We start from the raw sequence: 25,831 nt of genomic DNA, 5'->3' as shown, positions 1-25,831 counted from the left end.
TCTCTCTTTAAAGATTTATCTTTAATTAGGTATATGTACCTGTGTTTGATTATGTCCACCTGTGTGCTGGTGACCACAAAGGCTAGATGTGTGAGATTCCTCGGAGCTGGAATTTCGGGCAATTGTGAGCTGTCTGACTTGGGCGCCAGGAATCAAACTTAGGCCCTCTCTAGAAGCAGTCAGTGCTCTTAACTTCTAAGCTCTCTCCAGCCCTTAGCTATCCCTGTTTGAGACAGAATCTCACAATATAGTCCTGGCTGTCCTTTAAACTTGGCAGCCATTCCTCCTGCCTCAGCCTCCTGGGTATGCTTTCAATCTAAAGTTGTGGCTAGCATAGAATCTATAGGTCATTGTCCTCCACTTACACATGCATGGGAATCACCTGGGGACCCGCTAATTTACAGCAGAGGCTGACACTGCTGGCCTGGGAGTGGTCTTTGAAAACCAACATAAGTATTTGTGTTGGAATTAAGATGACAGCAGATAAGTTACACTCACTTAATTTAAAAACCCTATTTTATGAACTAAGATAAATTCTAGATTTACTTAAGTTACAAACATTTTTTTAATACTTCCTTAACTCAGCTGCCCCCTAAACTAAGAAACTGGGGCTGCAGATATAACTCAGTGGTAAACTACACACTTGCCTAGCAAACATTAAGCTCTAGCTTCAATCCCCTGCATCACCACACATCATTCAGGGAAGTTAACTTGGAGCCAGGCATGGTGGCACACACCTACAGACCCAGCACTTCAGCACTCATACAGGGGGAAATTTTCCTTTAAAGATTAGTGTGTGTGTGTGTGTGTGTGTGTGTGTGTGTGTGTGTGTGTGTGTGTGTGTCTGTCTGTCTGAATCCTTGGAGCAGTGGTTCTCAAATCTGTGGGTGGCAACCCCTTTGGAGGATCAAAAAACCTTCTCACAGGGGTCACCTAAGACTATCAAAAACCACATATTATGATTCATAACAGTAGCAAATTACAGTTATCAAGTAGCACCAAAAATAATTGTATGGTTGGGGGGGGGGTCACCTCAACATGAGGAAGCGTATTAAAGGTTGTAGTGTTAGGAAGGTTGAGAATCACTTCCCTGGAGGTACAGGCATTTGTGAGCCAGCTGATGTCGGAGCTAGGATGCAAACCTGGATCCTCAGTTGGGACATAAGTGCTTCCCAGTTGAGCCACCTCTCCAGCCCTGGGGGAAGCTGTCAGTGCTGAGTCTCCTCACTTATTTGGCATTATAAGGCATTTATTTGTCTTATCCCCCTGGTCTTCTAGAACAGGGCACAAGTTTGCCGCTGCCCTTGTCTTCCATGACTGACACTTCTAAATCAGTTAATCAATAGGCTCTCCCTCAACTCATGATCAAAATGGGGTCATTATTTGAAGGATACAAGTGAGATGACAGGCCTGTCCTTCTCAGGGCATCAAGCCAAGGCATGCTAACAGCTCTGGTGATACCTATCTCAATCAACGGCTCCACTGTGAATGTGTAATTTTCCCCTTTGGCAATTATCAAATACAGTGGAGAAAATAATTAGAGAGTACACAAAGTTTCTACTTTAAGTTTACCTGCTAATTCTAGTATCCTCTGAAGGAGCTTGTCTATAGTAATTTTTACTCTAGTACTCTGTCAATCCTAAGCTTCCTTTTCCTTCCACATTTTTATAAATTGGAATCTTTCTAGAGGGAAGAGTTGTGGTGTCTTTCCACACTTTTATTCACCCACTTGTTTGTTTACAAAAGCATAAACAGAATTTAATTTTTTTGGCCAACTATTATTATTTCTCAAAAGTTGGTAGGAAAAAAACTTTTTCATCTGGCCCTTCCTATCAATATTATGAAATTAGTTTTTTGTTAAAAATCAAGTTGAAACATTTTGTTTTAATTGAAATAATTTCAACATATATTAAAAGTACTTTAAAATCTTTTCTTTTCTGTGTATGATTGTTCTGCCTGCATGTGTGTGTGCCTTTGCCTGAAGACACTAGAAGGACATACCAGAACCCCGCAGCTAGAGCTTTAGACAACCGCAAATCTTCATGTGGGTGCTGGGAACTGAACCTGGGCCCTCTCCAAGATCATCAAGTAATCTTAACCCCTAAAACTCTCAGGTCCCCATTAAAATTATTCTTATAATTTATTTTTTAAAAATACACATGAATTAACCAACATTTAACAAGTAAACTAAAAGACTCCTGGTTCTTTTGGGATAGTTGGTAGGCTGTGCTTGTAATTCCAGGACTTGGGAAATAGATTGAGGGAGGTGTGGGCAAGGAAACAAGGCTCGACGAACACAACAAAAGAACTCAGTTTCTAGCAATGGCAGAAATGTTACAATGAATTAACTTTCTTTGGGATAATAGCTTTACCTAAAGTAAAGTGCCCTGAAGATTGGCAAAATGGGTGGAAAGGCAGGGGCTGGGGCGTGGGGTGGGGTGGAGGAATGAAAAAGAACCACACTGGTGAGATGTGAGTTTTGTTTCCCCAGAAGCTCTCAAGAGTCCCCAGGGCACGGTAAAGGTGAATACAACTTAGGAAGCCTCAGTGTGTTAGGCTGAACTATCAAAGGACAGAGTTCAGAACCGCCACAGTGAGTGGCAATTGAGAAGAGAAATCCACAGAGAAGAGAACCAGGGAAAAGAAGGTCTCAGAAATACATTTAAATTCTCCTCAAATCCATGTTTAACCCCCAAACAACATACATTAAGGGAGACTGAGAATTCCACTGGAAAGAACAGCTGGGCGGCGAAGGGATCTGAGCCAAGACTCCAGCGTGTGCCATGAGAATAGGTAAGCATCTAGGCTTTGATTCCTACTTCTTGAGAGGGTTAGAGACGGATTCAGAAAAGACCTGAGACATGGAGCAAGACCAGGAGCTGAGGCAAACAAGATGGTCTAGGTCTAAGGGGTCTGCTTTAGGCATATGGCTAAAACAGAAATACAGCCATCATTTTTAGATATAAGGTCAAGGCTCCACAGTCACACTGAGTTGTTGGTATTTTAATCAGAGGCAGAATTCAGAGTGTACAATGAAACATTTACACTACCCATCACATAATATAACATCATCACACTTGTAGAACAGTCGAGAAGAATACAAAAAGTAGTCAACTTGGGGTTAGCACTAAAGAGGTCTTTAATAATAATTTGTTCAATGAAATGACTAAATGAAAGATATTGATCAGAATGAGTAAACAGATGGGGAATTTTTGCTGGAGGAGGAAAAATCTAACGTGAGACAGGTATGGTAGTGTAAACCTCTAAGTCAAGCCTGAAACTCCAGCTCCAGGGAATCTGAGGCCCTCTTCTTGCCTCCACATTAAATCCACAGGCATATATACCAATGGGGGGTGCACACGCACACAGACACACACAGACAGACACACACACACAAACACACACTTTTTTTTTTTAAGAAAAATGTAAGATGTAAGATGAATCTGGAAATACTCAGAATGATGGACATGAGTCAAAATCACAGTTAAAGAGGCTCTCAGCCAATGTGGAACAAACTGAGCATCAAAATATATTTAAGGAGGCTGACCAGGAAGATGGCTCAGGTTTAGGCCGCTAATGACTGACTACACAGTGTGTTCTAGGCAGCAGAGTCTACAGAGTGAGACTTTCTGAAGGAAGAAGGAAAGCAGGGAAGGAGGAGACGTGCAGAAGGGTTACATGTGAGGTCAGCCTGGAATGAGATGCTTGCTCAAAACAAATGTGGTGCACGTGAGCCTGCAAGTCCATGAGGAGAGGAAGCAGCAGGATCAAGAGCTCAGTGCCTGAGATCCTGCCTTGAGAAACCACACCCAGGAGGCCGCAGAGATGGTTCAGTGGTTAGAGCACACTCTACTTGTGTAGAGGGCCCACGATGGGTTCCCAGTATCCACACTATGTGGCTCACAAGCTCCATGGGATCCAATGTCTTCTTATGACCTCTGCGGTTAATTGCCTGTACACGTGTAAGCCTCCAGACCTATGCACATTCACATAATTAAAAATATAAACAAAGTAAATATTTAAAAAACTAACCAAAACCAAAGAAAACAAGTCAACAAATAACCAATAGGGCATGAAATATATAAATTGTCCAAAATTACATAATCCAAACTAAGAATCCAAATAACTGTACATGCTAAAGAGACTGAGACTGCTATAAAGTGATCCAAACATTTTCAGTGGTGAATTCTATTAAGTTTTGAAAAAGAACAGTAGGATCATACATAAATGTCTTCATGACATGAAAGAGAACAATACCTCCCAACTCAGTTTACAAGACCAGCATAAGTCTGACACCAAACTCTACCAAAGACGCTAAAAAGAAAAAACTTCAGACCAACATCTCTCTCTCTCTCTCTTTTTTTTTTTTTTTTTTTTTTTTTCGGAGCTGGGGACCGAACCCAGGGCCTTGCGCTTGCTAGGCAAGTGCTCTACCACTGAGCTAAATCCCCAACTCCCAGACCAACATCTCTTACGTGCACAGAGAGAACTTCTTTGTTTGTTTTTTGAGACATGATTTCACTGTGTAGTTCTGGCTGTCCTGGAACTCACTCTGTAGACCAGGTTGGCCTCTAACTCAAAGAGATCTATCTGACTGCCTCTGCCTCCCAAGGATTAAAAACGTATGACATCACCACCCAGCTGAGAGAAAAATTCTTAATAAAGTCAACTCAAGTATTAGCAGAATAAGGGGGCAGGGCTACAGATAACATTTCCAATTTTTAGAAGTGTTTAATTTGGGGCTGGAGAGATAACTCAGCAGTTAAAAGTGCTCTCAGAGACTACTTGACCTCAGTTCCCAGTTCCCATATTGGGAGGCTCACAACTGCCTATAAGTGCAGGTCCAAGAGATCCAATGCCTCTGGTCTCTGAGAGCACCTGTACCCATGTGCACACACTTATCAAACACATATATGCACATACTTATCTTTTTAAAAATCTTTAACTGAATTAAACACCTATTTATATATTTTTCTTTTAAAGTCTAACGCCTTGGAATCAAAGGTAAACTGTTTAATCTCATAATGGATATCTAGAACACCTAACTAGCACTGTGCTTGATGATCAATGATTTAACACTATCACCCCTGCCCTCACCCCACAAAACTGGGAACAAGGAAAAGATGTTTTATCACATCAATTCAACATATTTTGAAGGTCGAAGTTATTAAACATAAAGCAAGAATATGACTAAAAGCAATCAAGAAAGAAGAAATCAGAGTCTTTATTCATAAAAATAAAATTATGAGGCCTGGTATATAGCTTAAAGGCTGAGCACAGGGCAAAACAAGGGACAAGCTTTAACAAGGTTTTAGAGTAGACCACTAAGATGGCTTGGTGGGTGAGAGTGCCTGCCACCAAGCACAACAACCTGAGTTCTTGTGAGAGGAGCCCAGGAGACAGGGTCCAGGCCTGTGATCTCCACCTGTGTGCTGCATTATTGTAGGTGCACACATGCATGTACACACAAAATAAATGTAGGTATTTTTAAAGTTATAGAGGAGGGATCTGGGTATGGTGCCTCATACCTGAAATGACAGAAGTCAAAGGCTGAGGCAGAGGACTGTTTCAAGTTCAAGGCCAGCCTGAACTTCAAGGTAAATTCCAGGCCAACCAGGACCCTGTCTTAAAGAACAAAACAAAGAAACTCATGAGAGCTAGAATGATTTATTTCATTCAAACTTCCCTCTCCTTCATGCCTAGGGGAAGGAACATCAGGTAGCATCAGAAAACCTACTCCAGCAGAGAGTCGCTAGGGATACAGACTTGTTTTTTTGACAATCCATCTGTAAAGTGGGTACATGACTTTGCTTATCCTCCAAGGAAACAGCAGCTAAAATGTGTCAGTCTTTTGACCACTCTGTAGTAAAAAGCCTCAAACAATACTTTATTACTGTAAGATTCCTTCCACTATGAACCAAACCAGTGAATATGATAGTTGCAGGCAAGCTAGGCTGTCCCCATGCAACATCTGAAAGGCAGCTTCACTGCTGAACCAGAGGCAGAGAGCTGTGCGTTGGAGTACTTTAATACGTTTTTATATTGCATATAAAGAACATAAGCATAAACCAGTAAGATGCCTGGCTGAAAACTACCTTCTTTGTGAAAGCAGGCTGTAATTCTGAACAAGTTTTCAATTTTCACACTGCTGCTAGGGTAAAACATTTTAAAGAGTTTAATTTTTTACAATGGATTCAATGACATAGGATTATCTAACAAAGTAACGGCTAATCAATAGAAGGGTTAGTTGTCAGGTGAAACATATAACACACTAAAAGGGATTGATTGCCAGGTCTCTCCTTATTTACTAGAAGGTATATATTTAAAATGACACAAACTTGTTACCAGGCTGCATTCTTTTAACCTTGGGAAGGGCTGTTTAAGAAATCTGTTCAACAGCCCTATAGCAAAACAAGGTAAAGTATAATGAAAATGTTTAGTGACTGGGGTGTGGTGGGCAAACAGGGACCTTTAGATACATAGTAACATCAAATCATGTCCCAGGCAAGAATATGGGCTAGAAAACTCAAAGTACAAAACAATTCCAGAGAAGCTGGAACTGGGCCTGCCAAATGCCACCCAGGTGGTGCTGAATGCCACTCACGACACAAAGCTCTAATGCAGTGTTTCCCAACTTTCCTGATGCGGTGACCCTTTAATACATGTTGTGGTGACCCCAAGCCATATGATTATTTTTGTTGCTACTTCATAACTGTCATTTTGCTACTGTTATGAATTGTAATGCAAATATCTGATATGCAGGATCTCTGATATGCGGGCCCTGTGAAAGGCTCTACCAACCCCAAAAGGGGCCGAGAACACGCACTGAGAACCACTGCTCTAACTGATTCCCTTTCATGTTGTTCAAAGGACAGTTTTTAGTTTTTTAGAATGTGTGCAGCTGGGCACAATAGGCTTTTTATCCCCCTTTCCTCTTTCTTTTTTAAAAATGGTGCATCTAGATTAAGCATCGAACACAAAATGAATTGAGTCCATATGGACTTTGACCAGCATATAAGCTATTTCCTTTATAATTTATTCACAGTATCTCAACTCTCTATATGAAAATACACTTTTTATGGTCATTACAACCCAGGAGTTCAATAATATGTTTTCTACTAAGTCAGTGATTACACAATTTATCAAAGAATGATTACACTGAAATAAAAATAAAACAAAGCACTAACCCCCATACGATCTTCTTTTCTCAAAGTAATTTTAAGAGAGCTGGTTATTAAATTGCTTCTCTTTGAAGAAGGATTTTTGTAGCTAGACACAAATTGCCAACCATGTTTTTTGTTGTTGTTTGTTTGTTTGCTCCCCTAGCCCCCTAAAAAATGTTATTAGGCTCTGAAGAATCCAGCAGAAGTGGTAAGTTATATAAACAAATCACTTCATCAGATTCAGAAAGATCACTTTTGTCTTACTTAAGAGACCTACATTAATTACCTTTAGGATCTTTTACATAGACTATTTAAAATATGTACTCTTTATTTATTTATTTCAAATGAGGTGATTCTTCCAAAGTATTAAATAATGTCTACAAATGCAAAAGCATTTTTATAAATAGGTAATTAAAACAGATGACTAAAATTAAGTCAAGCTGCAAAACATTACCCAGAATGCACTGTGGTTAGTTGTTCTTTTTTTTAATAAGCAAGCATCCCAGGCAATTTTGTGTTTTTTTTTTTTTTTTAATCCAAAGCCCAAAGCACTTCAGGAAGAAGAGAGAGGAGGTGGGAAGTTTCAAAGGGTAAAGCACACATATATAAAGACATAATGCTGAACCCTAAAGTATTTACAAGAGAGTCCCTTAAGCATAGTTTGTCATGTTACAATTACACCTTGCCTACTGCCAAGCCAAAGCGCTTACTCTTGCCACTAGAGGGAGAAGTGTCTTAACACAAAGCAACAGAGGATAGGGAACGGGTTTTCTTGAGCAATTATCAGAACAAAGCTCCCTTGGCTGTGTGTACCTTCTAATTACTCAATACAATTAAAATGACTAACCTAAAACAAACAGAAGGAAAAACTGCCTGCCTGATAGCAGGGGCTTCATTAAACCTTTCCCCCTCATCAATCAAGTCAGAAAGAAGAGAGCGCCATCATACACAACACTGCAGCTGGTAGAGGAATGAATTCTGTGGGGTTTGATTCCTTTCATGCTTTTAGAAAGAAGTGACTCCTGAAAAAGCAACTTCGTGGTGTCCCCCCACCTGGCTGCTGCCTGAAACACACAGTCCTCCAAAGGCAGAGCCTGGCGTCTTCTCCAGCCGCTGCCTATGAACTGCTGCTGCTGCCTATGAACTGCTGCTGTCTTGTCAACAGACATTTCTGCGCCCGTGATGTGCATCTTCCTCCTACTTGCCCAACTGTAGAAACGAGCCAAGGCCTCGCACTTTCATTGGCTCTTTTAATGCTGTTCCATAATGCTGATGTCAGAACAATGTAGGGATTTTTTATCAGGGGAAAAGAAAATCTCAGGCAAGGAAAACAGTTACGTACTCCATCCAAAAGACTTATGTAGTTCCTTTTGTAAGGCCCAGTCATTAACAGAGGATGACAACAGACTAGTTTTTCTTTCAGCTGACAATTGTGACAGTTTTTCTTTCCAGCAGTGTGCAAGGTGTTGAAAACCTGGCAGCTGTTACCTCCTGGGATGAAGATGCTTTTTTATCCTCCCTTGACAGTTTGACCCAGTGGGTCAGCACCTTTAAAGACTGCAAAGTATCCTTGAAGAGGATGGGAGCTTGAATTACTGCTCCCTCCCTCATCAATGTAAACCCTCACTGCAGGTGAAGTCTCCATCTATAGAGGTGCACAGGGGAGGAAAATGTAATGCCCTGAGCCAGATGGTTTTTATCTTGTTTTTAAGGAATAAAGGAACAAGCTAACAAGGGAGACAGCTACTTTGTTAGCTTCTTTGGCCTCTCTCATGGCTTTGCATCCCCAGGGTTCCAGCTACAGAAGAGAAAGAATACAGGAAAATGTAAACACTTAAAGAAATATAACTAGAGGGCTGGCATCACGCTGCTTTCAAAGAGTTGCGAGAGCTCCACTCAATGCTTTATTTATCACTGCCCACGTTCTCAGGATGGTAAGTGGACACGCACAAAGGGGGTGGAGGACAGGAGAAGAATTAGGCAAAAGCCACAATTTACTCAATTACAGAGAAAGGGGGAGCTGACAGATCCTATTAGCTCTAATGTGAGCAAAGAAAAGTTGCAATGCTCTGTTTCCACACAGCTCAGAAGCCTCGCCGTCCTTTGCCTCCATCGCACATGGTAGAAAAACTGTAACAAAGAGGCCGTGGTTCCCTTAGTGTCTATACGTATTTTTTTAAAGTTCACACTTAATGCCAAATGATGACAGAAGGAGTTGTATCTCTATCTTTCTCCTTCACTACGTTTGGTAATTTGTTCATTAAGGTTTTTAAGTGCTATTATGGCAAAAAGTATTCTTTCCTTTTGTGTTTTAAGAGGGGGTTTACACTACAAGATTGCCATTTTATCTGTTTAAAATGTTTTAAGTCACCAGTGAAACTGTATAAATATTGTGATAAGAAAAACGTTATATTTAACAGATATAACCTTTACCTTGTATTAGTCTTGTGAGTTGTTTTTCAAAGAATCTGCCCATTTTATCTAGTCAATTTTTGGCATAAAGTTATTTATATTTATATTGATATTCCATTATTCTTTTAATGTCTGTAAGAATTATAGCGATAACCCTTCATTCAGCTCCTCCAATATTAAAACAGCTTTTCAAATTACCATTTAGTAGCCATGTCCCATCAACAATAGCAATCCTTTATATAAACTATAGAATTTAGTTATAACAATATTAGGTTGTTAGAACTCAAGTGAATTTTTTATATTTAAAGGTAAGAGATTTCTGAAAACTTATTAGAAATATGTGCAGATGAATTTCAACTTAAGAGACTGACCCCATGAAGCCACACTCACTTTAGGCAGGCCTTGACATCTTTTTGTCTATAGATCTCAAGAACAGACAGACAAAATAGCACATGTCATTTCCTTATTGTCAAATGCAACAGAGAAAAAGAGGAGTTTAAACAGCTTGTGTATTATGTACTACCTTAAAAAAATCAGCAGCGGGGTAATCAAGTTCAGGGCAGTCCCGGACAGCTGCCCTGTGACCCGCTTCCATTGACCCCTGCTATTCATCACTCTTCCCCAAGATTGAGAGGGCAAGCTCCTAGGGAGTGACCACCACAATAGACAGACACAAGCCAACAGTAATCTGGTTCGAGCAAAAAACCAGATGGCACTGCAATAAATTTACAAATCTGCATTCATGGGGCTGTTAAAACACCCAGAAGCTAAAAGGCTCTGATGGCCCCAGGAGGATCCCCTACTTCCCGAATTCTAAAGGCCATTTCTCTTTCCAAGAACACCGAGTTCATGCTCTTCACAAAGAGAATGGAGATAAAACCCTTTACAAAGAAAGGAGGGGAAAGCCTCATGACCTAATTAATCTCCAGAGCTTGGATCTCAACACTGAATGACAGATATTAGAAAAATCATTCTGGAGAAACTGGGGGGTGGGGTAATTAAAGTAGAGAGAGGGTGAAGTGAGCCTGCTAAACTAGCCATGAGGAAAAGCATCAACTTTCTTCTAAGCACTGTACACAACAGATCCTGCAAGTAGAAGATGATTCAATAATGTGCACATTTATTATAAAATGAATCAGATTAGCCCACGTGACCTGCTGGTCCGTCTGTATGTGCTGGGCCTAATAGGCATGGTTTTCTCTCTTGCTTCAGTTTGAAGTATGAGAGAGATACATTTAGTTTAATTTTCAACAGATCAGTCTATCCATTTTCCAAATGGACCATCTGGATCAGCCTATTAAAATTAATTTATAACTTTGCAGAGTGAAAATTCGTTTGTTAGCTTAAATAAAGTTGCCAAAACTTTTTGTTGTGTCATAGTTTTTTGACAGTTGCTTCTGTGTAGTGGACCGAGAGTTTCCATCTCCAAGTTTACCTTACTCAATATTGTTCTATTGATTTCGCACACAGATCTGGTGTCTATCTCCCAATAATTAAAACTAATCGGCTCGACATCACTCTGTTTGTTTTGAAAGCTTCCTGTATTGACTCAGTTCTATTTAAAACAATGATTTCTATTAAAAAAAATGGGAAAACGCCTACCTGAAAAGGAGTTAACATATGATAAATAAAAAATGATTGGGGCATGTTTTCACATACTTTCCCAGTAGGTTAAAGCTATGAAAACCAGACCCTGAGGCAGAAGGAGGATTGTTGGGAAATAGTAGGATCTGAGTTCCAAATCAACGAGCAGCTCTGGTCGAGTCTAACCTCTTCAGGGCTCCATTTGTTCATCAGTAAACTGGAAACCGAATCAAATCTACCAGCTCAGCAGGGCTATTGCAGGATTAAATGAAATAAATATGCTCATTGTGGGTACCCAACACACACCACATCACTGCTCTATGTCCTAGAACAAAGGCCATAGACACAACCAATTAAAATTATCTGTACTGCTACCATTCTATACAATTTTATACTAAAAATGATTAGGTAACACTTATTTTCTAGCTATAATAATTTAATAAATAAGCAACTTAGTGACTTGTTCTGTCTCTCTAAAACATTATGAAGGTATTACAGGTTTTTACAGGTGGTGAGGACATTTTTTTTCATTCACTATTTTGGATATTTTAATGAAAAAAAATATGAGATTGAACTTTCACAAGTTCACAAGTTACCTCTGGAAAGCAGGGCACAGAGTCCTGAGAAAAAGGGGTTTATATTCTCTCTTTTTTCTCCCCTATGCCTGTGCTATGCAAACATGTGAGTATGGATGTACACGTGTGCATGGATGTGGAGGTTCTCAACCACTGTACCTCGTTCATTGCCAATCTCTCCTGGGATCCCTTGTAATCCCTTTGCAGTGCTGGATTACAAGTGGCCTGCCACACTCTGGGTCCTGGGGACCTCAACTCTGGCCCTCATGCTTCCATGGCGAGTACTTTAAGCACTGAAGCATTTCTCCAGTCCCACAAAAAGAGTTTTAAAGTAATCTCAATAGTAGACTTCACTTGGGGGGTGGGGTGGGGCTAAACAAATTAAACAAATCCAAACAGAGGAAGCCCACCCACTCTGTTCGTTCTGTTGTTGTTATTTAAATGTATGACGAACCTTAGCCGGGAATGAGGTCCAGGCTTGTAATTCCAGCACTCAGGATGCTGAGGCAGGAGGCCTGTGACACCAAATCTTCTAGTCTGGACTATTTAATGAGACCCTGTCTCAGAATTTTTTTTATTAAAATTAAAATGTATAAACAATTCTTACTGGGAAGTAAATATTAGTGTTAACTATTCCATGTCCATTCTATGAAGCACTTAAGGTCATCTTGCCTAAGCAAGACCTCTTTGCTTTAATTTAAATATTGAATATGTATTCTGACTATCAGATATCGTTACCTGACTGAAATTGATGACCATTGGCCAGACCAACTTCAGAACACTGGGCTCTTGATTTAAACTCCAATTTTTAAGAACAACAGTCAAGGGCTTCCTGTCTTTTGTTTTTTGGTATTTTTTTAAAAGCTTTTTATTTTAAGTAAGACTGAATTTCATACCTGTCTAAGTGAATTCTTCTCTGGTATTATCTTCCTAGGGGGTTCGCCATTATTACAGTCTTCTCTCTCTGAGGAATTCTGTGAAAGAAAGTAAGCTTTAATTCAGTTCTCATTATCTTCAATCTTACTCTGTGGGAGAAAACTGCATTACATTTCTAATTCTGTAAGCTAGAATACCATGTATATTTATGCATTTGAAGATTTATATACATACAGACATACACACATGTAAAGGAAACCATATGCCCATGTATATAAATAAATTTATGTTGGGATCTGGCTGGGAGGAAGAATTCTGTCTGCTTAAACACTACCCAGTAGGATCACACTGACTAGAAGTCTAGTTTATCATACTCTGACACTGGGATATTAAGAAAGTCCTAGGCTGTGTTGGGCTGGTAGTGATGCAGGCCTTTAATCCCCAGAGCTTTGGAGGCAGAGGCAGGCGGATCTCTGAGTCCTGCCTGGTCTACAGAGCGAGTCCCAGGACAGTCAAAGTCGCAGGCCACATTTAGCTGATGACAACTTAAATTATAACTATTACATTCTCTTTTAAGTAATTAGTTTCCAACTGTTTTAAATGTTGGTTGATACTGGTCTGGACTTTTTCATCTCATATTTTACTTTTCTTTCTTGCACAAAATGAGCATAGTTCTTATTAACACAATTAGTGTTTAACCTGTGCTTTAAGATTAGAGCCCAATTTTTCTTCACTATCAGTTCAAATAGTAGCTACAAGATCCTAAAACATCAATGGGATTTTTATATACAGAAGAAAAGCAATTCAATTAAAAACAGATTCAAATGTGCTCAAAACTGGCTGAGTTTGGTACTGTAATCCCAGCACTTGGAAGAGAGGCAGGAGGATCTTTTGAGTTTTAAGTTTCAGGGCCAGCCTGGTCTGCTAACGAGACCCTCACAAACAAACAAATGAACAAACAAACAAAGGACTACAAATGTTAGCCATTTGCAAAACAAACAGAAAATCCCAATTACATTTATTTGAATTCTCTATAAAAGTAACAGTTTAGAGCTTACAGCTGACAGATTTGTTACATTATATAAAATCACCACATTTTAACTGGAGTTACACATTTCCAACATACAAATTTACCTGGAAAATTTCATAATGTATAAAATTATTATATAATCACCACTGTGTTGTAAATCAACATGGAAGATATTCAGTTTTGGGAGAAAAAATAATTTGAAATTATGCAAAGATTCTACAATTTATAAGAAATGTACCTGCTAGTTTAGTAGCCTGCTAGTTGAGCAGCCTCTGAGTGATTCTTACCTGTGTCAACTAGTTACTCTTGAGCTTACCGACTCAGGAGGAGATAGGTGAGCTAATGGCTGTAAAGCATTACAAATGAGGAAACCCGGCACTGTTGTTTTTGAGACAGGGTCGGTCTCTCTCACTACACAGCCTTGGCTGGCCTAGAACTCTGCCAGAGTGCTGGGATTAAAGGCTAGGTACTATTGTTAAGAATTCTTAACAAGAAAAAAGGAGGAAAAATCTGTACACACTGTTAGTTTAGAGCTGGGTTTTGTTTTTTGTTTGTTTTGTTTTGTATTGTTTTTTAAATGGGTTAACCAAACATTTATTCTGGCCAAGTCATTATTAAAAGAAAGCCAACCAAGAATGAAAAATACAGTACAACTGTTAAATAGAACAGTAGCAATGCCAAGTGATTGGGATATAAGGGGCAAGGAACTGGTTACCTAATATTGAAGGAGAAATGTGGAGTGTCAGTGAGTTAGCGATGAATAATCACTCCCAACTTGACAGTAACAAAGAATGATGAAATTGCCACATGAGCCTAATATGTCACCTGGGTGGTCCTCAGAAACCTCTCCACCAATACTCAGGAGAGTCCAAGTACTTGCTATCTGCACTCTTAGTGAGAAGGAATCCGGACAAGAAAGGTACCCAACTGCTCTAGTCAACAAATTAAGTTACAGTCAATAAACTCAAGAGTAACTAGTTGACACAGGCAAGAATCATCCAGAGGCTACTAAACTAGCAGGCTACTAAACTAGCAGATGAGCTTTTCATAAATAGTAAAATTGTTACATAATTCCAAATGTATCTCCATAAGATACTTAAGAAAAAATAGTAACTCTACAGTGGAGAAATCTGGCAAATAACATACTAATAATATATGTCTTGGTTTAGAGAGGAAGCTTTGCAGAAGTAGTTCCTGAGGACCAGGGTTCAATTCCCAGCATCCACATGGCAGCTCACAATTGTCTGGAGCTTCAGTTCCAGACGATCCAATGCCCTCTACTGACCTCCATAGGCACCAGGCACACACAGGCTACACTGACATACATGCAGGCAAAACACCTACACACATACAAATTAAAAAGCTAAATAAACAAACATATTTAGGATGAACACATCGCGTTTGAAATTAGTTTCCTTGCCCCACACAGGAAACATCTACTCTGGATTGGGGAGATGGCTAAATAGTAAAAGTGTTTGCTATACAAGCCTAGAGATCTAAGTTTGAATCCCAAATTCATGTAAAGCTTCTCTAATCTCAGCACTCCTGCAAAATAGGAGGCAGACAAGCTTGTGGGCCAGCTAGTCTGTCCAACAGTAATGAACAAGACACCCTGTCTCCGACAAGGTGGGAGTTAGGTGACAGCCACACATAAGTGCAGTGGTCATGGGTACCTGTGTGCACGAATGCTCCCATGTACTCATTAAGATAACAGACTAGCCCAAAATGAAGGGAAGCCTATAAAATTCAATAACAACAAAAGGCCAATGTTAATAAATAATAGTTCCTACTTAAAAGGGAACTAAAGACTACTAATTTTAATATGTGATCTGAGGTTTTTTTTCCCCCATAAAGGCCAGTATTGAACAACTGGGGGAAAAATCCGAGAAAGACTTTGTAGATATGCTAATATTAAATTCTAGAATGTTTCCCAACATTTCACATTCATTCTGACAATTTTACCACTCCCTCAAATTTTTACAGTTAAACTTCTTCCCACTGAAAATCACTTATTTTGTTTTAGCTCAATAATTTTGACTTTTCCAAAATGCCATACAATGGACTCATAAAACATGAGCATTTGAATCTGTTTTTTTCCCTGCACATCATAACATTTTTGAGATCTACTCAGGCTACTATTTTATAACAGTATTTCCTTTCTTCTACTCTCATTTTAGACAGAGTCTCGACTGTGGCTCACACAGGTTGGTCTGGAGCTCACAGCAGTCCTGGCTCCCCAGGTATTACTAGGTATGAGCTACCACGCTCCCTCTTTTCATTATCAAGTTCTATTCTATGACAGGGACATGCCCATCTCTTTACACAGTCAATTTCCTGCTTTTGATCTTACACTATATAGCAAGTCTTTAACTTTTGAATGGTTCAGAAAAAATAGTTCAATGTGAGTGTATGTGTATAGAGATAATAAAAATGAGGTAGCATAGCATTTGGTACACATATGTAAAGAATATAAAGGGACTGTTTGTACTATTCTTTCAATTTTCTATACATCTGAAAATTATGCTTAAAAAACGTAAACTCTGGGCTGTTATTGTTTGTTGCCACTCACACTCATGTGCGTTGGCCCGGTCCCTAGCTGGTGCACTGCTCTGGGAGTGGAAGCAGTGGAAGAGGCCTGGTTGGCAGTGGTGGGCCAGGGAAGGAGGGCTCAGCCCTGCTTCTAGTCCAAGATCTCTGCTTCCTGTTTCTCTTCACAACATGCTCCTGATGTCAGAGACTAAGTGGCCCCAGGGGCTCTCTTCCTTCCTGGTCATGATGGACTCTAAACTGTGATCTGAAATAAGGGCCTCCTCATTTAAGCTGCTTCTACCAGTTATTCCGTCAGTGAGGAGAAAAAGAACTAATCCAGAGGTCAAACCTGATTAAAATACTTTTAAAAATAGGGGTGGGAGGAGAATTGCAAGTCAAAACTTTTGGGGGTGAATCCCCAATATTTTACTGAGACCTTTTTCCCTCTTGAGACAAGGTCTCATGTAGCCCATCTCCACTGGTTATGTAGACAAAGATAACTTTGAGCTCTGATCCTCTGCTCTCTATTGCCCCAGTGCTTGGAGACAGTCATATATACCACCAAGTCTGACCAGGAATCAAATCCAGGGCTTTGTGCATTCTGTACACAGTCTAAAAACTCTAGAAACTTATTTACATCTTCAGTACCTGAAACTTACATCCTGTCACAAAACCCTAAGCAAATATGACTGCTGAAAATAATTTACTTCCAACAGCCAGAACACCTCATTACAATAGAGAATAGGTTCAATGTATTTTGAGTCCTTGAGCAAAAACTAGCCCCCCTCCAAAATTCTGTGAACAATAGCACTATGAAAAAGATTCTAGAGCCAGCAAGTGAGATGGCATCACAGATAAAAAGACACTGACTTCCTGACAACCTGAGTTCTATCCGTAGGGACCACACAGTGGAGGGAGAGAACTGACTCCCAGTTTGTCATCTGACCTCCAAACACAAGCCATGAAGCATGTACACACTTTTACACACACACACACACACACGCACGCACGCACGCACGCGCATGCACGCACACAGAGATATTAAAAAACAAAAATTTAAAGATTGTATAAGCTTTTTACCTTTTATATTAACCCAAAAGGTATCTTTTCACCTTAGATTAAATGCTTAAAATTAAAAAGAGATGTAACTTTCACTTAAGTTTAGTTTTGGGAAATGTAGTTTTTTTGAGACAGGGTCTCAGATATATAGCCCAGGCTACAGACATAATATTGATAACAGAGGGGATGGTAGTATAAAAAGATAAAAATATTAATAAAGACAATAAAGGTGAGATATTATGCAGTCAGATCTCAAATGCATTTCTTGGAAAATATCTTCAGAAATAACTGTTGATAAAAATGTAACCACAAAAAAAAAAAAAAGTTCAGAGATGGCATGGTGGCACATGCCTTCAATCCCAGTACTTAAGAAGGTAAGGCGATGGGTTCGGTCCCCAGCTCCGGAAAAAAAGAACCCAAAAAAAAAAAAAAAAAAAAAAAGGTAAGGCGAGTGGACTCTTACAAGTTCAAGGCCAGCTTGGAATAAACTGTAAGACTCTGTCTCACAAAGATCTCTCAGATGATAAACTGTCTCAAAATCAGCGCATCCAAATTTAAAGTATTCCTTAACCCATGCCTGCCATTTCCAGATCAGCTCCTTACCTTCTGGCTTTCTAGACTTAGGTTCCCATTACTCATTATTTCCTTCATTATTTACTCATTACTCTTTTCTTTCAGCATATCTGAGTTTCCAATGGCAGTTTCTTCCCTTGATTCTATTTTAATATACTCAAGACCACCTCCACCTTCCCTCTGCCTCTCCTCTGGTAGACAGTATCGCTTACCACGACCGGCTCAGACACCCCTGCTTCCATCTGACCCCGACACAGTCCACACCTACGATCAGGACCGTCATGCTAAGAAGGCTATTCTGGAGCTCAAGAAACATAAGTCAGACATTGTGGTGCACACCTATGAGTTCAAGGCCAGCTTGTCTACATAGCAAGTTCCAGGACAGCCAGAGCTATATAGAAAAGAGATCCTGCCTCAAAGAATGAAGACTTTTATGGTACCTACTTACCTGACCCAAACTCAATACATTACAACCCTAGCAATCTGGCCAATTTAACTCCACAAAGCACCACACCATTTACATGACATCATTTATCATTCATCACTTTTCTATCTTCTTTTATTCTTTTCCTTTCTCCTTCTACTCTTCTTCCTCCTCTGTCCCCCTCCTTCCTCTCAGACAGAGCCTCACTATTTAACTGAGGCCAGCCTCTACGTGTGACAATGCTCCTGCATCAACCTGAATGCTAAGGTTACAGGTATGTGTCATCATATTTGGCTCTTTTGTGACAGTTTTGTTCTACAGGTCAGGATGACCCTGCACTCAGTATGTGGTCAAGGGTGGCCTCACATCTCCTCCTCCCAAGTGCTGGAGTTATAAATATGCATATCACACCTTTGCTAACTGTACCCCCACCCCTGTGTGTAATAGTAGCCTTCTTTCCTAATCTCTTTGTCTATTAAAACCTTAAAACCTCAATTCTCAATTCCAAGTTTGGTGAGAAGGCCCAGTGAAAGACATCTGTCACCAAGGCTGATGATCAGAGTTCAATTCCTGGGACCTTTTTGGTGTAGGAAGAGAGTCAAGCTGTCTTATAACCTTAATTTGAGTACCCCAACATTTATACATTTAATTTCCTGCCTACACACACACACACACACACACACACACACACACACACACACACACACACACACAATGGGAGGGAGTGGGAATTAAATGTAATTAAAAAAATCTTGACTCAAATGACACCTAAACACCATGATAGCTCTCTCTCCAGCTCAACAGATTACATAAAACAGGGTCAATAGATGCTCAAATAAACACGACCCAGTCAGCTGTGGAGTGCACACCTTTAACCCCAGCATTCAGGAAGCGGGGGTGGGGGACGACGGACATGAGAGCATGCAGCATTTTTTTAAGATTGGATGATGGGCTGTAGCCTGAGTGAGTTTGAAAGACATCACTCAGAAGCAAAATAACAAGTTTCAAAACTACAAGTAACATTTTTTAACTTTGACTTGTGCTTTAGGTTTTATTTTATTATTATTTTTTTGCTTTTTAAAAAACTACTTATGTATTTAATGTTTTGACTGCATGCTTATGCCTGGTGACATGAGAGGCAATGAAGGTTGTTGGCTCTTGTGGACTGATGTTACACAAGGTTGTGTGCCACCAAGGAGGTGCTGGGAATCACAGCCGGGTCCTCTGGAAGAGCAGCCGGAATGCTCCCAAACACCAAGCCATAGTCTAGCCCCAGTGCTGCACTTTTCACTGGAATGATTCCAATGACTCTGTAACTCAGCTATCATCTCAGCAAAGCAGGTAAGTTCTGGCAACCTTCAACACTGGATCTGAACCCTCTTAAGGTAGAACCCGGGCCTGTGAGACAGCTGATCGGGGAGACACATTCCATTATAGATGACCAGAGGTCAATTCCCAGATCCAACAAGGTGGCAGGAGAGAGCCAACCAAGAGTTGTCCTCTGACCTCCATATATTTATTCGTCATGGCATGTACACACTTGTACATGTGTGCGTGTACACACAACCACAAAATAAGCAATTAAAAAATCAGAACCCAACTGTTCACTGCCATGTAGAATGGCAAACACATATGAAGAAAAGGACCTAAGACTATGTGGCCAGTTAAGTTAGTAACTGGAGCAACACTTTTTCACATCAACTTTAACCTCCAAATACACAATTTCCAATTTACAAAAACAAAAGTTATTTTTACAAGGTTAAAAGGTAATTTAACTACATAAAAAATAGTAAAAAAACTCTTCAGTGAAATGTGACAAAATACACACACACACACACACACACACACACACACACACACACACACACACAGTAGGCCAGAAAATTCCCAATATTTGGGAGGCAAAGGCAGGAGGATCACTGAAAGTTCAAGGGCAGCCTAATCTGAGTAGTAAGTCCCAGGCAGCAAGTGCTACAGAGTAAGATACTATCTCTAAAGACAAAACCCCACCAACACTCTGGGTGTGTCTGCATTTGAAAAAAATATAATCAATTTTCCTGGGACTAAGGGGAGAAGTATGGGTTAAGTAAGTTTAGAAGCTTATTGGGGGCTGGAGAGATGTCTCAGCGGTTAAGAACACTGACTGCTCTTCCAGAGGTCCTGAGTTCAATTCCCAGCAACCACATGGTGGCTCACAACCATCTGTAATGGGATCCTATTCCCTCCTCCGGTGTGTGTGTCTGAAGACAGCGACAGTGTACTCATATAAATAAAATAAATAAATCTTAAAAAAAAAAAAGCTTATTGAAGGTTCCTATTCAAGGAGCAGTTTTTAGGGAAGACCTGAAGTGTCCTCATAAAATAATCCTCTCTGGCATATTTCCACAGACAATAGCTTCTCTGGTGAGCTACCATTTGGCATACTCTATTAAACCACAGCCACATCAAACAAAGTCTGCACATCGTGTTTAACTTCTACAGAACCCCAATCCAAGCTTTCGAGGAGTGCTATTTTTCAGCAGTGCGCAGATCCAAGCGCAGTGGTAGGAACCAGACAGGATAGAAAGCACTGCCTGGGAAACCCCAAAGAGAACTGCCATCAGGCCTGCTTTCCTCCCTAGGACACAAGTCAAAACCCTGCCAAGGAGGTTTATCCCCTGCTACACTGTCTGACACTAATTATAAAAATACTACAGATGCAGCCTTTCTCAAAATGCAAAGGGATTGTGTGTATTTGCAAAGAACAACTATTTTTTATGCTTCCAAATTCTTAATCCTGTTTGGAGCTGTCAGTGGGGGTTAATGGAAGCCTTGGATAGGAGAATTCCAATCTGGTTGGCAGATGGATAGGTTGGTTATAGCTGCATAACTATGTCTTGCCTGCAGGCACAATTCAGAACACTGTTAAAGCAATATAAAGTCTCTGTCAAGCTGAACCATTTGGATCAGTAGCAAGGAGAAATAATAATAAAAAAGAAGTTCATTTCTGGGCCTTGTGCATTTATGCTAGTATGCAGAATCTGATTAATTGTCATAGTGTGCTGGTCTTCTATACCTCAGATTTCTACTTCTGGAGGAGATTTTGCATGCTAATATAATCATTCTCCCTCTTGAGACATTAGCAAATAATCAAATGAAAAACAGGATCATAATTTACTGAGATTCAAGCAATTCTCTATGCAAATTTGACTTGTTATTGCTGCTGCCTCGTTAATCTGAATGCCTTTGACAAACTCCTTTGATTTATGAACTCATGACAACTCCAATGTGTATATATTTTGCTAGATTGACATTATCATTAAGAGTGGGTGGACTGAGCTCACATGAATGGCTGATTTTATTCGCTGGTGTCTGCTGCTCAACAGCTGAGCATCTCCTCCTCACAAAGCCCCTGAGCGGCAGGCTCTTCCCATCTTCCCATCCATTCATCATCTCGATGTTAATTGGCCCAGGCTTTAAGCAAATTTTCAACACGATTTAAAGGCACGATGACACTGATTACTGACCCTCTGCCATACGGTGCCTATTGATTAACCTGACAGAGATGATGAGCTTGAGGAAAACTAGGTGTGTGGGGGCCTCAGGGAGAAAAATATATTGTCTATGCAGGCAAACACTTGTCATTACCTCACAAGCCAGAATCTGCACAGCACAAACTCTTAAAAACACTACTGCTTTGATACCTACAGCTAAGAAAGAAAGTGCTTTCTGTATTCACAGATATTACAAATATGTCATGTCAAACACACTGACACATTCAGTAGTTAGAACAATCCCCTGGGTAGATGGTTGCCTTTCGAACAATTATGCTTGTGCTGGCTGTGTGTATGTGTGTGTTTATATATTAAATTAGAAGTACTGGGGTGGCCTAGTAGTATTTTATTACGCAAGAAAAATAAAAACGAGGAAATAAAGGAAAGAAGAAGGGAGGAATTCAATAATCAGGGCCAGTTTCACCATGATTAAAACAGGCTACATTCTGTCATTAAAAGAATAGATTTTCTCAAAAAGAAAGAAACCCAATTTCATTTCAGAAATTCTGTTTTCTATTCTTTCAATACCACAACCTGACTCCAACTGCCAAACTATTCAACACAGAAATTATCAGCAGAACATTTAGACAAAGCAAAATAGTCTTAGAGTCTGACAAACACAGTTCTTAAACTCTTGCTTGCCTGCTTGCAACAACCATTGTGCAAACTGTCTATTTGGAGAATGTGTGAACAATCTTTGAGGTTAAGCTTCAGAAAACCTAAATTCCTCACTATTAAGAAAATATAAACATTCAAGTTAATAGAAGGAAAGTACAAACATTGGTAACAAACAAAAATCTGCTCAAGATACTGCTAGGTCTGTAAATGCACACAAGCCATGCAGCACGCCATCAGGGGTCAGAAAGAGCATCTTCAGATTGGGACAGTTATTATTTAAAACAAAGCCAGCAAAATATCCTCCCTCTGCCACACATCACCTTGTTTACTCACGAGTCCTGGGGGACAGCCAGTGTACAGTTTTATACACAGGGATTTTGGAGCAGCACTAACGCTTATTTCAAAGCTAAAATAATAGAAAACTGAACAGCCCGACTGTCCTCGCTATTACAGTGACATGGGCTGTTAATGTAAGAGATCAAATGTTCCTCAAGTCAAACAGCATTGGTGCCTGTTATTCTGGAACATGCAGCTCACTCCCTAAAAGCCTGCCTCCTGCTTTTCTAAGATAAACAAGCTCAGCTCAGCACTGAGACGCTCTGATAAAGACAGAGAAGAGCTGTTCTAGGGGAGACAAGACAAGAGGGCGCCGGTGCTGCTTCTGCTCACTCTCAAGCCAAGAAGCATTGTAATCAAGACAATATCTTAGTATTTTATCATTAAAAGTATAAGATATAAGAGAAAAACAAATTTGCAGCAATCAATATAGGGACCATGCCCCAAAACAGCTAAAACGGTTATCTCTGTTTTCTGAAGAGAGAGAGGACAGCTGTCTGAACATATTTAGCTTTGTGTCTTCTTAATCAAAGATTTGAACATCAACTTAGCAATGACTCTAAGTGTGTATATACATATATATATGAATTTTTAATTGAGTTAACATGTTCTACACCAGAATAACAGTCTATTTAAACATTAAACTAAGTTTTTGGGTTCTAAAGACTTAATTGAAAATCAAGTCATACTTTATTCCTTATCTTTTCAAATTTGTAGACTGTGAATTTTTAAAAGTATTTTATTCACTAGAACATGACAATGCAGTCACCAAGCTCTAATAATATGGCTTAATATTTCAAACTGAACTAGAACAAGAAAGTAAACCCCTGAATGGTCGCATAGGCTGGTTATTTTCCTGTCAGACCAGAACTAATATTCCTTTTAAAAATATTTTCATACATATATTTCATGGTTTAAAAACAAAAACAGCTGGGTGGTGGTGGTGCATACTTTAGGCCCAGCACTCTGGGAGGCAGAGGCAGGCAGACCTCTGAGTTCCTAGGGCTGTCAGGGTTACCTGTCTCAAAAATAAAAACAAAAACAAAAACCAGCCCCCTCACCTCAAACTCACAAGGCTAAATAAGCACAGTAAAATGAGGTGTAATATTTGCCAAGAGAATGTGAGATTGAAAGACTCAAATAAAAAGCCAAGCATATCTAACATATGACCAAAACCACAAGTAGTTTAATTTACTTCTACACAAAACTTTTAAGTTTAAAAGCAATTAAAGAGTATCTTGCCCTCTTCAAGCTCTTATCCCTCCTGAATATGTACTGGGGAGAATTTCATCTGTGCCCAATTTCCTTTGCTGTTTTTTTTAATATATTATCTTTTCCAGGGATCATCACATAGTTATTTGCGTGCAAGTTAAGAGGTGAATCTTGCTTCTCCTAAGAACACCTGGTTAACACTGTACTTCAAAGGCATCTGCATTATATAGACCTTTCAGGCCAGCAGTTAGAGAGCCTTGGGACATCCACCCAGTCCCCGGTGAACTGTGACCTCTAGCATGCCTACTCCTCACGTGTTCTCTAGGTTCTTTTAAAATTATTTTCCTTGCCTTGGGTATCTTCCTTGCTTAGGTATTACTTATAGTTCAACAATATCATCAAAGAAATTTAAGACTTGCTGAAGTGTTAATATCACCCAAGTGATTACCAATCTGGAACAAAAATATAAAGCACCCTAACTAAATAAGTAATTACAGAACAATACAAAACAATCAACACGGACCATTCTGTGTTCCGGTTTTGGTATTTATTCTTATTGTAAAGTTGATTATATTTGGCCATTCTCTTATTTCCTTTATTATTAACAAGTTATTCTAATTACCCTGCAAAACTTAACTATTTTATCAAATATTTCTTACAATTACAAACTGCTCTTCTCACTGGTTGTAAATATTTGGTCCTGCATAGCTCTTTAATGAATGTATGTTTTAAAGAACAGAGGTTTAAATAGAGAAGCAGCAGCTTGCACCACACTTTATACTCCTTGTTTTTCTCTTAAATGCTAAGTATGCTAACTACATTCTTACACTAACCTTGGTCCTTTTTTAGCCATTGTTTTTACTGTAACCCTTGCTTTCTCATTTTTTATAACATCTATTATAGAAAGGGGGGTATGTTTTTAAGAAGGAAAGGAGCTAACATAACTTAATCCACTGTGTTGTCAGGTTTCTAAGCAGGCTGACATGGAGGTAGGACTGGACTGAGAATTTAAAACTAAGCGAAGCACATTTCTTTCCTGACAGGCCCAAGGTTACACACCAACAATTCACTTGTTTGAATGTTAATGCTAACGCTACCAAACAAAATGAAAACTAAGCCACAACTTGGAGTTCCATCAATAGTAGTATAAAAATATATTTGTGATGATAAAGTAATTTTACTTTCCCAGGAATAAGTAATCTTGTTTGTGTCTGTTTAATACAATGCTCTTTGACAAATAACGGATTTTAAAAGTATTTTCTCCAACAGAAGAATTTAGCAGTAGAAATTCTTCCTATTTAAAAAAGACAAAAGTTAAAAGGATATGTTTGCATGTTGTTTTAAAAAACTAATCCTTGAATCTGCAGTCTTAAGTTGCTGTAATGCTGGGGGATATCGTGTGCCTCTGGTTCTCCATTCTACTAACTGTGCTCCATTCTGTTTACATTTCCACAGTCTGCGGCTTAGTTACTAATACTATTGTCCACAGTCTCTGTTTTCTTGACGCATAATCATAAGAAACCTAGACTATTTTTACAAAATTATTTCCTGTCACTTAGTAGAAATGAAGAATTTTCTTTAGAAATATTAATAATCCTTTGTTGATTAAAAATAAGTGAGAAACATTAATTCAATATTCCTGAATATTATAGTTTTGTTCATCACCACTTTGGAACAAAAATATAAACAATCCCAACTAAAAAAGTAGCGGCCAAAGAGAAGACAGGTGGGTAATTCTGATAATGTATGAACTTACCGATATTTGATCATTCTCTTCCTTTATTATTGAGAAACATTCTATTCTTGTTTTCCAGTGGTCTTTTCTACTGAGAACATAGTCCTTACAATTACAAACTCAACTCTTCTCCGATTTTTATAAATGTCTCGTTTCTGAGGCTGAAAACCTT

At 39.3% G+C, this 25,831-nt stretch overlaps 1 protein-coding gene across 24 annotated transcripts in view; it reads right to left on the bottom strand.

Moving 5' to 3' along the window:
• Positions 1 to 25,831, bottom strand: part of Btrc (beta-transducin repeat containing E3 ubiquitin protein ligase) — a 168,831-nt gene that overhangs the window by 67,862 nt on the left and 75,138 nt on the right. For 15 of the 24 annotated variants that reach the window (NM_001007148.2, XM_087575254.1, XM_087575272.1 and 12 more), the window contains 1 exon segment: positions 12,631 to 12,708. The exons of 8 other annotated variants lie outside the window; for them this stretch is intronic. In NM_001007148.2, coding sequence (NP_001007149.2) covers positions 12,631 to 12,708 — 78 coding nt within the window. 24 annotated transcript variants of the gene reach the window in all.

Source organism: Rattus norvegicus, chromosome 1 (assembly GCF_021556685.1).
Source record: "Rattus norvegicus strain SHRSP/BbbUtx chromosome 1, alternate assembly SHRSP_T2T, whole genome shotgun sequence".
Classification (NCBI taxonomy): domain Eukaryota; kingdom Metazoa; phylum Chordata; class Mammalia; order Rodentia; family Muridae; genus Rattus; species Rattus norvegicus.
Note: the sequence above shows the minus strand (reverse complement) of the source record. Positions and strands in the feature narration are given on the sequence as shown.